The 15,554-nt window shown below is 45.2% G+C and overlaps 1 protein-coding gene across 1 annotated transcript; it reads right to left on the bottom strand.

The window, feature by feature from the left end:
- Window positions 1–2,576: 2,576 nt before the first annotated feature.
- LOC121932447 (neuropeptide Y receptor type 1-like) lies at window positions 2,577–7,537 on the bottom strand. The gene is made up of 2 exons (XM_042471075.1): window positions 7,438–7,537; window positions 2,577–5,313 (listed from the first exon to the last, which is right to left on the bottom strand). Exon 2 carries the CDS (start codon window positions 5,212–5,214, stop codon window positions 4,108–4,110), a length of 1,107 nt encoding a protein of 368 aa, XP_042327009.1. The 5' UTR covers window positions 5,215–5,313; window positions 7,438–7,537; the 3' UTR covers window positions 2,577–4,107.
- Window positions 7,538–15,554: the final 8,017 nt, after the last annotated feature.

Below are 15,554 nucleotides of genomic sequence, written 5' to 3'. Positions count from 1 at the left end.
CTGATAAAACCTCTTTAAAATAAATGGCCAGTGATTTAACCCTTAAAGCTAAAAAAGTTGAAGAAACCATTGGTGATACTTTGGACATGTTTTCTAAAGAGATGCTCCTACAAACGGTGAAAGTCGTCTGTTTATCACAGCACCGATTGCTCTCCTTTCTGTATTTTGCAGGAGCATGTTTCATGTTGCGATTGGCCACAGAAAAATAGAGGCTTAATGTATAAGTCTGATTGCTGAGGTGCAATATCTCTGTGGAAATGCCACAGCGGGAGGGAAAATGGGTTTACGGGGGTTTATTGCTGGGAATGCACATTACTCTTCATTCCTAGTTTGGTCCTTAAATCAGTGCTGCTGATTGCCCCAACCTTAGATCCACAGATATTGCTGGACTCTACTCCCCATCATCCCTGCCCATGCCATGTTGGCAACAGATGATGGAAGCTATAGTCCAACAATACTATGGAGAATACCTTGGAGTGGGAAAGGATGCTCTAGAGAGCCTTGTTAGGCCACCAGTTTCTCCAGAGGACCATGACTTCAGTTCCCAGAATCCCCAGCCAGTTGGTCCTTACTTTGGAACGAGCCTTTCTTTGGAATGACTTCATTGGCTTCCTCCCCAGAATGAAGTGATTCACCTTGTTCTAAACTTTGCAATCGCCGGGTGTCAGATCTCCCTGGCTTCCTGAGAGGCGCTTTTTGCTGAAACGGGTGATATTTTGGTATGTGCCAAGCTCCAAAGCAAACAAAGACAGCTAATATGCCATCTGCGCTATTTCGATCGTCGGAAAGATATGACAGGCTGACAGCCAGCCGTTCCGTCGCTTGTGTGATCTGCTCTTTAAATGGAGCAGCAAGGAGGAATTGTAGTTACCCTTACGAACTATACGTCTATTTGCCATTTGCATCCAGTTGGGAACACAAAATCTTGGGGAGAAAGGCTCTCAGAGGAAGGCAAAAGCAACCCCCTTCTTTGCCAAGAAAACCCTGTTATATGTCCATCGTAGGAACACTTGAAGGCACACAACAACAACCTCTTTGAATAAAACACCTCTTATTTCTTTATAAATTGGGCACGCAAGTAAATAAATGGGTTAGGTCTTCAATTGTATTGGATCTGCATGGGCAAACTCTTCCTTCCCAAGTGACCTGTCGATAACGCACATTATTATTATTAGTATTGGATGGTTTTGTGGAGCAATGCAACGTATCCGTAACCTATCTGACTTTTGTGTTTATCTAGTCTGATTCGAGCCTCTAAGAATAATGTCTTTGGATGGTTTTTAGTTTTGTGATGCAAAAAGATGATATAAATAACTTTCAAGCTCCCAAATCCTTCATTCACAGTAAATGGGTTAGTTTTCATGGGAAGTGGAAGAGCAGAAACAAACGGAGAAATCTGTTAACCTTTTTCTATTTCCATGCAAGGCAGGTCTGTGGGAAGTGTGTGTCTGTGTGTGTGTTTGTGTCACGGGGCAAAGCAGGCTTCGCACACATGCCACACCATCTATATATATATTTCTTTGTGTGTTTGCATGCACACTTTTGTCCTCAGGACTGTATTTATGAAGTCAAATGCGACTGACCTACAAACAATGAGAGGAAGATCCCGAGAAATTGGAATTTGGCAAGACTAGCGGAGAAGGCAAGAGACATTATGAACCTCAACATAAATTTGTGTGGAATAAAGGACATTTAAAAAGAACCTCATAACAGGATTAAAACAAACACAATATTTAATGCACTGGTTATCTTCTAGCATCACTGCTTTTATCATAATTTTATAAGGCCTGGAAGTCCCAATTTTCCAAAACGACTTCTTTCACTTGCTAAAAAGGGATGCTCTTAGACAGTAGAAGGGATTATTCTTGGTTGAAGGAGAAGAAACAGCTTTGGTTTGGTCACTTAGGAGTTCAAGGGGCACTTGGACTGTTTATTTCCCCTATTGTTACTAGCCAATTTTTAAAAAAACCAGTTAACATTAAATAACTCTTGCATCACTTGAATCCAGAACCGCACAAATGTTCTTTAGGATCTGCACACTTCCATGCATGAAAAAAAGCCTATCTAGTGTCAGAGTCTCCCATTTCTGGTAGATATGGGCACCAGGTTTGAGGAGACAAGTAGATTGAAGATGTAAATGCACAGTTTATAGCAGTTTGATGCCGCTTTATCCTCCGCAGTTCTACCCTATGAAATTCTGGGATTTGTAGTTTGATGAAGGATGTGGAATTGTTGGCTAAGAAGCTGTATTCTGGTCCTGTAAACTGCAGCAATACTAGAGCTCTCTATTAGAGAGAATTTTTAAAGACCTCAAGCATACTGCAAGTCTGAGGATACTATAAAATGGAACCAGGGCCGCTTAAAAATTGTATCTCACTGCTATAATTGTACAGTATTGTTGCATGTCTGCTTTTTACAGAATATGGGTATAATAATGATGGAGCTCATGCCATCCCTTAACTAAGATCTTATTTATGCAGACTTATATCCCTCGAGGTTTGTATTATTGCTGCAGGGTCTGGATCGTGTAAAACTCTGCAGGAATAGCATCATTAGATCACAATTTCACCAGAAAGCTCTCTTCCAGAGCAGTGCAGCATTTAGATATGGCAGCCAATTGTGTACTTATGTGTCTATCTGTGCTTATCGCTATGTGCCTTCAAGTTGACTTTGACTTACAACGACCCTCTTGTAAGGTTTCTTGGCAAGATATATTCAGATGAGGTTTGCCATTGCCTTCCCTCGAGGCTGAGAGAGTGTGGCTTCTCACTCAGTGGGTTTCCATGGCTCTGCAGGGATTTAAATACTCATCTTGGTCTCCTAGTCCAACAGTCTAACCCCAATATCATGCTGGCCTCTCACTGTGTACTTAATAGTAAATGCATACATTTAGGATTACACTGAAATGCTTGGTTTTACTTTCATTTCAAAGAAGGGGAAATGATTGTTTAAAAAATGGTTTGATTCACTGTGAAGCCGAAGGCTTTCATGGCCGGCATCCATAGTTTTTGTGGGTTTTTTGGGCTATATGGTTGTGTTCTGGAAGAGTTTATTCCTGATGTTTCACCAGCATCTGTGGCTGGCATCTTCAGAGAATGCATTCCCTGAAGATTGCTGCCGAAATGTCAGCAATAAACATGGCCACATTGCCCAAAAAAACCACAAAAAACTATGGTTACATCCACTCTTTCCCAGCCTAATGCCCAAGCCATGTTTTAGGCTACAAATCCCGTCGTGTCTCACCACTAGCCATGCTGGCCCAGGCTGCCATGCCCAGGAGGGATGCCTTTGGGATTTCATGGCACTGACAGGGAAGTGGCAAAATGGAGGCTTTGTCCCTCCAAATAAGAATTTGCTGCCTCTGAGAAATTTTCCTTCAGTCCTCAAACTGCTAGCATTGCTAGAACTTAAAAATCCAATGGTGCATTTAGAAATACAGTTGAGACATCCAAAAAAAGGGGCAGCAAAGTGACCAAGGAAATGCCAACAGCAGGAGTTTAAAACTGTATCAAGGTATCTTTTGTATTGATTCATCTGCTCTCGGAGGCATCATTTGTGCCGATCGCTTTCTCAGTTACCCCCAAAGGGACTGAAAACCACTGACTTAAAAAACCCAAAACCCCAGAGAAGCTTTGAGAATAGGACCATTTGAATCTTCTCTGGAGACTAACCAAGCCCTAAATTGCTGAGTTGCTTTCACAGATCTTGCAATCCTCATTCATTTCATGGTGGGACACAGGAGAAATGTGAACCAAATTCTCCAGGAAGCTTTCAAAGCTCTGTATGGTTGAGGTGGGCTAAACATTTGGGCTGGAGGACAATAGGGAAAAAAATGATAGCCAAACCAGGTTTCAGACACACCACACATGGCTCTCCAGTCCTGTGGGCCATTCCCTCCCACTTCTCCACCTCAGTTCATACATTGAAGTTGGGCACCCAAGCCATTTCAGATGATCCCTGATGCAAGTTTGGTATGAAATGGGAAGCAGAATTACCAGAGGAATGAGGAACAGACCAAGAGTAGTGAGAAATACTCCCTGTCTCCCTCAGTGCAGCCAAGGGAAGGGGCTGTCAGATGTTGGAAGGTGCCCCATGGGACCCCGAAAGTCAGGCGTGGGCCGTGGTGCCAGCCCCGCTGCGGAGCGAGGCCTTGGAGATCTCGGTGCTGACGGTGGAAAGAGGAAAGCTCTCGTATTTGTCCTTCTCGCTGCTGCAGCTGCAGCGGTAGAGCAAGGCCTTGACCTCCTTCTGGAAGTTGCTGTTGAGGAAACCGTAGATGATGGGGTTGATGCAGGTGGAGGCCATGGCTACCAGGTGGCAGAGGGAGAAGATGAAGTTGTGGTAGCACACGGAGATCTTCTCATGGTCCCAGTCGTAAAGAGCATTGAAGACCGTGAGGGGGAACCAGCAGGCGGCGAAAGCCACAACAATGCATGCCAACATGAGGTTGACCTTCCTATGGCTGGTGGCCCGGGAGCCGTCTTTGGTCCGCTCCACCATGTCTTTGCGGCGCTGGAGGCGCAGGAAGATGCGGAAATAGCAGGCCATGATGAGGAGCAAAGGCAGGCAATACTGGAAAAGCAAGAGGAAGGTGGTGTAGGCCAGGCGATGGTGGTCCGACGGCCAGTGCTCGATGCAGGCCAGGTGGTTGGCAAAGGGGTCAAAGGGAAGGCTTAGGTTTTGGAAGGGCTCATCGGTCAGGATGGTGAAGGAGAGGAAAGGCAGGGAAATGAAGCAAGCAATCACCCAGGTCAGGGCTACCGCCAAGTAAGCATGGTTGGCTGCTGGCTTCCATCCCGTCGGGTTGATGATGAGTTGGTGCCTCTCCAGGGCAATCCAGACCAAGGAGAGGACAGACACGGTGACGGAAACACACTGGAAGAAGGGGCTGGCTTTGCAGAGCACTTCCCCCAAAATCCAGCGGTCCATCAAGGTGTAAATGACGGTGACAGGCATGCAGACAATGGACACAAGGAGGTCGGAGCAGGAGAGGTTGGCAATGAAGATGTTGGTGACGTTCCTCATCTCCTTCTGCTGGACGATGACACAAACCAAACAGAGGTTGCCAATCAGCCCCACGGCAATGACTGTGCTGTAAGCCACAATCAGGAAGGTGTCGTTGCCCACGGAGTCGCTGCAAGGCATCTCCGTTTCCTCCAAGAGGCTCAGCTGCTCTGAGAAGTTCCGGTAGAGGAGGCTCATCAGCTGGTCCATGGCACTATCCTCCTCCCAGCTTCTTCGGCAATGGAAGGATGGCTCCCTCCGGCTGCAAGCAAAGGCAGGAGCAGCTCAGGAATTCACTCGGGAATTATCCTGCACCAAGGAAGAAGAGACCTAGTGAACAGTAAGCTTGCAAGCTGTCTTTAGAGTCGCAACTTGGTCACCTAGTTCAGTGCTGTCTACTCTGACTTGTAACCATGGATCTGTGAGGTATTCCTATCTTGAAATGGCTGGCATCCCATGATGGTCCCTTATCCAGTGACTAACTTGGCCTGTCTGCTGTTTTTAGGATAGTACAAAGGATGGATGTATTTATTCAATACATGGATATTGTGGTACTTACCATATGCAGCTTCAACAAGTGGCTATATCCATCTCATCAAACCACAACTTGGAGGTGTTCTTTTTTTTTGGATTGCAGCTCCCAGAATCTGAGTGTTTTGCAACCCAAAAAAAGGGAACATTTCCAAGGCTCTGTTTTACATCATGAATGATGCTGCTGCTATTGCCACAATGTCCTGGGACCATTTGGTTTCTTGCAGGTATTTTTTCATCTTAAGCTTCTATGACCCTGTCTTAGGATTCCCCTAGCATTGAGCCAGGGCAGTTAAAGTGGTCTCAAACTGGACTATTTCTGTGGTATACTTTGGATCAGAGAGAGCTATGCTTGTCTTTCTACCTGTTCAACAATTTATGGGACTGTCGTGTGTTTTGGACATTTCTCCCACGACTGCATCATAACTACTTCACAAACCTCTTGCTTTTTTATTTTTAGTTTTTAATAAGCCCTTGATGATTTGGAAGCGGTGTGCGTGTGCCATCTCTCCCACAAAGCAACCCACACACCCCTTTCAGGGAAAAAAGCAGCCAAAAAGGAAGGGCACCACCATCCTTTCCATAAAATCTGCATCACATTGCAGGGAGTGACTGATACTTATCTCTTGGCTTTTTTTCTTCCCCGCCTGCCATGGAAACCCTCTGAGGTTGCAGGCTAGCTTTTAGAGATGCCACCAACTGGGAAGGAGATGCCCGCCTTCCTCTCCCCATCCCCAAACCTTACCCTGCCTTCTGCCAATCGCTGCCCAAACTGGGGAATGCCACCAACAAGTAGGCAATTCTGTCTGCCTCTCTTCTCAAGGAAGATAAGACCCAGCCTCCTGGCTATTTTTGTTATGAAGTGCAAGGATAGGGAGAGGCATCTCCTCTCTCTGACCCACTTTTGGGAGACTCAACCAGGCCATGCCATGCAGATGGCAGAAGCTAGATACCCGGCAACTCCAGAAGCAAGTCCCATCTTGCAATTCTTACATAACTAATGTGACTGCTTCTGGATAGACCACAAAGAAGGTGGCACGGCCAAGGATTTTTCCAAAGGAAACCGTGCCCATTTTTTGCCTTTGCTTTGCCAGGTGGAAGATTCTTTGCTCCAGCCAAGATCGGGACTGCAAACCCTGCCCTTGTCTGCCCCATGATCCCTTGTTTTAATTAGGTCTATTTTATTCATTTAATTGTATTTTATAATGTTGTTGTTTAGTTTATAATGGGGGGGATAAGGGGATCGTGTAATTTTTATTTATGTATGTTTTATATTGTTACCAATGTATTCTGGGAGAGGCAGACTATAAATTATTATTATTATTATTATTATTATTATTATTATTATTATTATTATTATTATTATACCTGCAACCCTGATACAATTGTCTCCTGACTGTATGCATGTAGGGTCGAAACTGGAAACAATTGCTTTTAAAAACATATCTCATACAGAGTTGCAAATACATCTCCCACACATATATTTGCAATCACCCATGAATTGGGAGCCAGGTTGGGACTGCAAACATGCGGACAGATATGAAAGTGAAAACAACTGCTTTTAAAAATAGCCCACCTGGGAGCACACAGAGTTGCAAAATACTCATACATTTGAAAATCTGTTTGCTCATATTTCTTTTCAAAAGCCCTATTTTATTTTCCCTTTCAACTCTGCAGGCAGACAGCCAGGAGACAACTGTGTCAGGGTTTGCAGTCCCAACCTGGCTGTTGCTTTTTTCCATGGCCAGTTGGTCTCCTCAAAGTGGCTATAAGCCAGGATTTTGGAGATATAACTTTAAAATAATAATTTTTTAAAAAGCCTTGCAATTTTGATTCCCCAGATTGGAGGATAGAAAGCCCCCATAACCATAACCACAACCACACAGACATGCAGAGACTTACCTAAGATGCTGCACTAGTGCATGGCGTTTTTGCTGGGCAACCTCTCTCTGATATTGCTGCTGCTGCTGCTGCTGCTGCTTCTTCTCTCTGATGGATCTGTCTGTCTGGAGGATGCTGCTGATGCTGATGCTGATGCTGCACACCCTCCTGCTACACGTGAATGCCTCTCCCTCCTCCTCCTTTGCCTCCTCTTTCTCCTCCTCCTCTTACTATCCCTCTTCTCCAAAGGGGGGGAAAGGGGGGGGGGGGGGGCTTGCTCAGAGGATCCTTAAGAAGGATCCTGAGATCTTTATGGGAGGAGAAGGGAAAACCAAGAGGGTGCATCCTCCACGTGGGTCTCACTCTCCTCCATTGGGAAATGCAACGTGAGGACTTGGGAAAAGAAGGGGAGACCAGGGATGCTGCTGCATTGGGGTCTTTTTTTTGGGGGGGGGGTCTCTCCAAAGCAGAGCTAAGCCCTGCAAAGGATCCCAGCCCTTGGCACACAGCCAAAGTGGATCCCATCCCCTGCAAAACCAAACCAAAATGATCCCATGCAGAGGTGGATCTCTAGAGGCAGCTGCTGTGTTGGTTTTATGTCATTCCTGCCTTTCACCCAAGTCGGCTAACAGCACATATAAAATGCATTGAAATGACAATTCAAATCGTACAATGGAAAGTGTGTCTGTGTGTGTATACATGCAAAGTTAAAAATAATAATCTAAAACCAACCCCCCTCATCCCCTGATAAAACCGAGCCTGCAAGATTTTAAAAGAGTTTAATGGGTTTAAATGTGTTGCAAGGCTGGAAAGCGGTTTCTTGCTTAATTTTTTTTAGGAAGCTCAGCTGGGTCAGCCCTGGTTAGGACTTGGGTGGGAGACCGAAGGGGCTGTCCTCCTTTTCCAGGATGCGCCCTCCGTCCCAAGCCTTCAGCCCAGGAGGCATTCCAAAACATCCTCCCTTTCGAGCTGGACTAAGTAGCATGCATTCAAATTCATATTCTCCATATTTATGCTCTGGGGATGCCTTTGCTTCATTACTGCACAACTGTTTATATTTTTATGCATTTTGAAATTCTTTATATGCAAGGTGGTTTCCAGATCAGATCAAGCCTGAGATGACTAGACTGAGGCTGTCGTACTTTGGCCACATCATGAGGAAAGAATGAATCATCGGAGAAGACAAGGATGCTAGGAAAGGTGGAAGGCAGCAGAAAGAGAGGAAGAGCGCATGTTTGGTGGATGGACTCAGTCATGGAGGACACATGCTTGCCTCTGAGGCTGCAGGACCTGAGAAGCCAAAGGAGTTTATCAGACGGGAGGAATTTCTCTTAATTTCAAATGAAAAGAAAGTGGGACCAGAACACATTTACGTGAATTCGCTAGTTCAGCGAATTTACGTGAATTCAAATTATGTTCCAACTGACTTCCTTTTGCCCGAAAATAGCTTGCCATTGCCCAAAATTGCATGTGATCACCTCTCACACAATAATGTGAAACCCCATGATTGCATTTGGATTGACTTCCCATTGCCCAAATTTGCGTGTGGTAGTCTATCATGCAATAACGTGAAACCGCATGATTGCGTTCGGATTGCCATTGCATTATACTTCCAATTGCCCTTGTCTGATAGCGTCCAAAGCTGCAACTCTGATGGAGCAATACCTGGATCTTGCTTGGGCTTCAAGAGCCAAGTCTGTATTCAGCTCTTTCCCCAAACCAGCTGAGTCTGCTTCCAGTGCATTTCATTTTCTCCCTTGGGGAAGAAAAACAAAACAAAACAGAAAACAAGGTCCTGTTGTGGTTTCTGGTCTGCGTCCTGCTTGCACCTGACACTTCCTCCTGGATCTCAGCAGAGTTTCTGGAAACACTGGGCCCCAGCCGGAATCCCAACAGCTGGCAAGGCATTTCCCGGCCAAGCTGCATCCTTTACCTGCTGGGTTTCCTCTCTGATGCAGAGAATGGGAGGAAGTTCTTTTGAGGCCACTGGCCCTGTGCCATTCAGGAGGCTGATGCTTCTGTCCCGTCTCACACAACAGGCCTTGTTTGTCGGTTTACGCACTGGTATACATTGATGCAAAGGATGGCTGGACCAGGGTTGTTCAAAGCCTGGATACACACAACCTGGGTACACACATCGCTGGCACCAAGATGGAGTTGTACTGAATTGGGCTGTTGTGCAACAAATGTCACAGTGGTTGGCAATTCCTTGTGCCCATCCATTGTACAGTTGTTACACTGCTCTCACAACCCTTGTGCAGCCTCCTAGAAAGCCTAAATGAGTAAATTTTACTGGCGACATGAAAAAAGTAACTACATGGCCAGTTACTCTGCTGCTTGCAAAAGGCCCTTGCCACCCCTCAACCTGGCAAAGTCATGTCTTAAAGGTAACTTTATGTTTCACTTGTTAGTTCCAAGCTCTGTAATAAGGATAAGTTACCTATTGGGGTTTAGCCAATGAGGAAAATTCAACTGCGCTGCAATGAATAAAGCTAATGTATTTGGAACAAGAAGAGATGGAGGATAACTTCATTTTCGTCCTCATCTATGAGCCAAATATCCAGATACTGTTGAAATGAATTAGCTGGAGGGATGTCATCTTCCAGATACTGATACAGAAAGAATTGGCTGACCTAGCGTGTAAAAGCCTTTTTATCTTCTTTAATTGAGGGAAACGGGTGTGTTTTCTCCCTTTGATAGAATGAGTCACGCTGGATTAATTTTATTTTCGTTCCTCTTTGCTGCCTGTGGTTGGTCTCATCCGAGTGATAAATACTGTTTCCAAAGCAGCACGGCCAGCTTGGATCAATGAACCCGGCCAGACCAAATCGATGGTCCAGCAATCTTACCGCCGACCCAAACTATCACCGAGAGACAACGGCAGGAGAGTTAAGGGTCAAACCCCGGCTGTGGTTCTGTTCCCAGGCATCTAAGTTATACATTATATACTCCCTTTGCTGTGGATCAATGCTCTCCATTAAACATATTGCACATTGTTGCCATCAGGGCAGGAGTTTAAGACACAAGTCTAGTTCTGCATTCAACAGAAGAGGTAAGAAGGTCTGTAAATGCAATAAGGCTTATTATTGTTATTGTCATCATTGTTCGTAGGGTTTTCTTGGCTAATTTGATGCAGAGGAGATTAGCCATTGCCTTCCTCTTGGGCTAAGAGAGCTTGGCTTGCCCAAGGTGGGTTTCCATAGCTAAGCGTTGATTCAAACCCTGGTCTCCAAGGGATCATGCCCCTAACCACCAAACCATCATGGCTTGCAGACTTAGGACAACTTTCTCCTAGGATTTTCTTGGTGGCATTTAATAGGGTTGCCATTGTCTTCCTCTAAGACAGTGTGACTTGCCCAAAGTCACATTAGAGGATTTCCATTGCTGAGTAGAGATTTGAACCTTGGTTTCCTAGATGTCTGCTCCAGCATTCAACCACTACATTTGCAAATCTGATATTTTGAAGTGAGAGAATGCGTATTAGCATCTCAAGAAGGGAAACCTCAGAAGGCCATTAAACTGAAAGCCTAAAGTAACCTCACCTAACAACACTGCTGTGTAAATGAGAAGCTGCTTGGGGCAGGAATCAGCTTCTCTGGCCTGCAGAACAAAGCAGCAGGCGCATTGCTTAGGTGCAGCAGAAGCAAACAGGAGTGTTGCAGTTGCAATGGAAAAAGATGCCTCCACATTGTGAACCTTTCCTCTAAAGCAGTGATTCCCAAACTCTAGCTTTTCCAGGTGCTTTGGACTTCAGCTCCCAGAATCCCAGACCATTGGCCCAAATGGAGGGTTCTGGGAGCTAAAGTCCAAAACACCTGGAGAACCAGAGTTTGGGAATCACTGCTCTTGTATCTGTGGCACTCCACTAATACTGTTGGCTCTCCCATGGAGCTGTTCAAGAAGACCCAAGAGTGGTCCATGGCTGAATTATTTTCCATCTTATAAGGGGATTCAGGCACTGCAACTGTCTGCTCTCTCATTGCTTGGTTGAGATCCCAACACATTCGTATTTCTAAGGAGTTATCCAAAGTCCCGAATCGATTGGGGTGGGTGGGCAGGCTTCATTACTTTGGATAGTTAAATCTGGGCTAAAATTCAGAGTGGATTTACCATCCCACTGCCATACAAGCCCTCAAGTCTCTGTGTTCAGCTGTGCACCAATTTGCCAATTCAGGGTACATTTCATGTTGCTGACAATATGTGAGCTTTAATCCAGGAAAATTGCTACCATGGGAGATTCGGGTTTTTTCTCTCTCCAAAAAAAGAACTGCCACAGGCTTAACACGATTGCCTCTCTGGAATCATGGCATTATTTTTCTCCGTGCCCCAAATAAAAATAAGCTCCAGCTAGAACCCATCTGGCACCAGCAGCCCTTGCTAGACCGCCTGCACTTTTAAAGAACATTTCTGTGGGAGAGCAGCTGGGATCTCAGGGAACGCAAGTCCTTGGCGGTGCATGGTGGCCTTCCTGGAGGAATGGATCCTCTCCAAGACGGGGAAAAGAAACAGAAGTCTTCCTGTGTCCGGGAAAGCAGCCAAAGGGCTGATAAGGCAGCTAGTTCTCAAACAAACAACCCCCTCCCAGCACAGCAAAGTCAGTGTAAGCTACACAGTCCTAGAGAGTTGCAGTAGCTTTACCAAAAGGGATTACCAAAAGAATTGTCAGACGGTCCGAGGTTCAGGGTAACAGATAGGCAGATCAATGAAGCAGTCCAAGGTCAAGGTTTCCGGGTAGTCAAGACAAGAAGCCAAGGAGCCAGAGCCAGAGTCTTTCCCCTAAAAGATTCAGATATCCACTGGCAAAGAACCACACATGCTCCAGGTGCTTAAGAAGGCAAGGAGCTGGCCTTCAGCTGTGCCTGATTACGAAGACGCTTCTGATAAAGCCTCCGAGATCTTCGAAGGCCCTCTCTTTCTGCTCAACGCTCATTTGAAGGTAGGCACACTGCCCAGATCCTCCTCCATGTCCACAGCCTCGGCACCAGGCAAACTTGACTGCTGAACCTCTGGAGGGGCCATAGACTCTGCTCCAGCAGAACTAGGGCCAGCCTCTGGCTCCTCCATTACAGGTTCAAGCCCCTGGGGCTCTGGCTCCTCCATTATAGATTCGGATCCCAGAGGCTCTAGCTCATCCTCTGAGTCCTCCAAGCCATCTTCCAGGCTGGGCATGACATCCTGGCTTGATGTTGCTCTTGCACATCTGTCTCGGTCTGTGCATATCTAGTACCTTCCATGCTACTTTGGAGTTACTATCCCTCATCCATTCTGTTTCTGCAGATAATTTAGACAACCTTGTTGTTGTTGTGCAACTTCAAGGCATTCCCAACTTATGCAAACTTTGTCTGCAGCAGAGTTTTCTTGTGGAAGAAAGGCATTTATGTCCAATTTCCCTTTAGGACTGACAAGAAGCGAGCCCAGTTTCTTTTGCAAAGGAGAAGCTGGTGTGAATGGACTATGAAGATGCCGCTTATCTTATCTCATATACTGTATATATATATGTTTTTATTTTATAGTTCATCATTCTTATATTTTGAAATTGTGTTAGATATGTAAGGAGGGAGCGGAAGGGTTTTTTATTTATATTGTATGAATTTATTAGAGCTGTATTATATTTTGTCTATGAATTGGATTTTATCATTGTATTGTATTGTATTGTGATTGTAAGCCTCCTCAATCCTACGGGAAGAGGCGGGATATAAATAAAAATCATCATCATCACCACCACCACCACCATCATCTCCTTTTCCTATGGATGGGTTGAATGGTCCGCCAGTCCCTCTCCCTTTCCAAAGCCCCATTAAACTGGCATCCCGCTCTTCCCTGTTGCTATTGCTGTGACTGGCATATCAGTTTTTCCCAGGCCGCAAGAGTTGTGGTTGCAGCTTGCGATGTGCCGTTGTTTAAGGCTAAAAAATCGAAATGCCATCCCTTGCTTGCTTGTGATGAAGAGGAGGGGTTCTCCTGCATAGTCCTCCTTGAAATACGCAGGAATGGAAATGGAGCAAGGAGTGCTGCAATGATGATGTGGACGATGGGGGCAGAGAAGGTGTGTGTGTGGGGGGACACACACATGTGTGCGTGAAATGATGGGATAGGATGGGGAGAGGGAGATGATTCAGTCCCTGAGCCAAATCGCGGAGACTTGTCACTTAGCAACCCTGCAGCACTAGGATGCCCAATGTGGGTTGCATTGCTGAAAGCATCTAAATTAAGCCTGGATCAAAGAGAATTTGGGGTTTAGTTGGCAGCATGATTTCAGGGACCTTGCTGGCAAGAGGATGGGAGGAACAGAGGACTCCTGAGTGGGTGGGAAATTGGTTATATACACACACAGAGAAAAGACATTTCAAGCAAGATTAGCCCAGTCCCTTTGGATCAGGGGTGGGCAACCTGCAGCCCGGTGCTTTTTGGATTATAGCAAAGCCTTTGATTGTGTCGATTGTGGAAAAGTGTAGGTCGCTCTAAGAGAAAGGGGTGTGCCACAACATTCGGTTGTCCTGAGGCTCAATCTGTACTCAGGACAGGAGGCCGCTGAAAGGGCAGAATGTGGAGGAACAGAACGGTTTCCAGTTGGCAAAGGAGTCAAGGCGCTTCATTTTATTACCCTATTTGCTTAATTTAGACAGAGAACATATCAAAAAGAAAGCTATATTAGATTCAGAGGAAGAGGTCTGAAAAGTGGAGGAAAGAAATCCAACACTTAAGAAATGTAGATGACACTGGACTGCTGGCAGAAAAGAGCCGGACTAGGAACGGCTGTTAAGGGAAGTCAAGGAAAGGCAAAAACTGAAACTAAAAACAACGACCACAGATTAATGAGCACAAAATAAAAACCACAGCTTTAGAGGATGAAGAAGGCCTTATCTCAGCTGTACAGCAATGGCTTTGCATGTAGCCTTCAGTCCTTGGCATTCAGCTTGGGTTTAATCTTTGGCACCTCCAGTTATAAAACAATCATTAGCACATAGCTGTGTTCACAATGCACTGTAACAGCCATTTGATAACGCTTTAACTACCTTGATACCTTCCTATGGTATCCTAGGATTGTAGTTTGATGGGGTATTCAGAACACTCTAGCAAATTCTCTTGAATTAAAGCGTTAGAGCAGAGAATTCTAAATGCCCCATGAAACCATAAATCCCAGAGATCCATGAGGTGAAGCCATGGCAGTTAAAGTGCTAAAATGGTATAGTGTGAATGTGTCCAAAGACTCTATTCCCAAGAAGTGGCACAAGACCAGATACATGCTCAGCTCCCCATACCGTACCTGTTCCCCAAACCCTGAATTCAATGTAGTTGTTTTTATTTGCATAAACTTAATCTTATCCTGGTATGGGGAAGCCCCCTGCTATGTGGATGATAGGATGTTATATACTGGTTACTGCTCCATCTTTGGAGTATTGTCAACTCTGACTGGTAGCCATGACCTTCCAAGGTTTCCTTTAGACAGGATCCTTTTCCTAGCTCTAGCTGGAGATTCCTGCTATTCCCTGCTGGTCTCCTATCCAAGTACTAACTAAGCCTGGTTCGGTTTATCTTACAGAGTTTACTATGTTCAGGATCATACAGTTCCAGTTTCTTCCAGATTTGCATACTGCATGCATGCATGCATATATATGTATATTTTTCAAGTCTTTTCTGTCCAAAATATTGAACCAACTTGTTCATTTTGGTGTATCCTCATTGAAAATGAACTGAAAATGAGATTTTCATCCATCCCATAAAAGCTTTGGTGTCTTTCCTTAGATCACCTGCCCCATCTGCTGGCCAAATAGGAAAAGATCATTGGCACTGGCTTGTTGTGGAAGAAAATACAGTTGGCTTTCTACGGTTTGCAGCTTTGACTTTTGCGGCTTTGATTATTTGCGGTTTTGGTTCATATGTTCTCTTTAGGAATATCTCTAGCACAGCTCTGCCAGGAATTGACCATAGAGGTCCAATGCAAACCCCTGACCTCTTGCCTGTTCCAGAGCTAGATGGCTCAATGGCCTGTATTTATGGCATTTGATAATATGGCAACATCCTAGATTCAAGGGCGTCTTGTGAGGCTAAACATCCACCCTGAGCTCCTTGGAAGAAATGGATGACTCAATTGTCAAACAATTTGAGATTGTCTGGTGGCCATTTTCCACAAACGC

This window comes from Sceloporus undulatus, chromosome 6 (assembly GCF_019175285.1).
Source record: "Sceloporus undulatus isolate JIND9_A2432 ecotype Alabama chromosome 6, SceUnd_v1.1, whole genome shotgun sequence".
In the NCBI taxonomy this organism is placed as follows: Eukaryota; Metazoa; Chordata; class Lepidosauria; order Squamata; family Phrynosomatidae; genus Sceloporus; species Sceloporus undulatus.
Note: the sequence above shows the minus strand (reverse complement) of the source record. Positions and strands in the feature narration are given on the sequence as shown.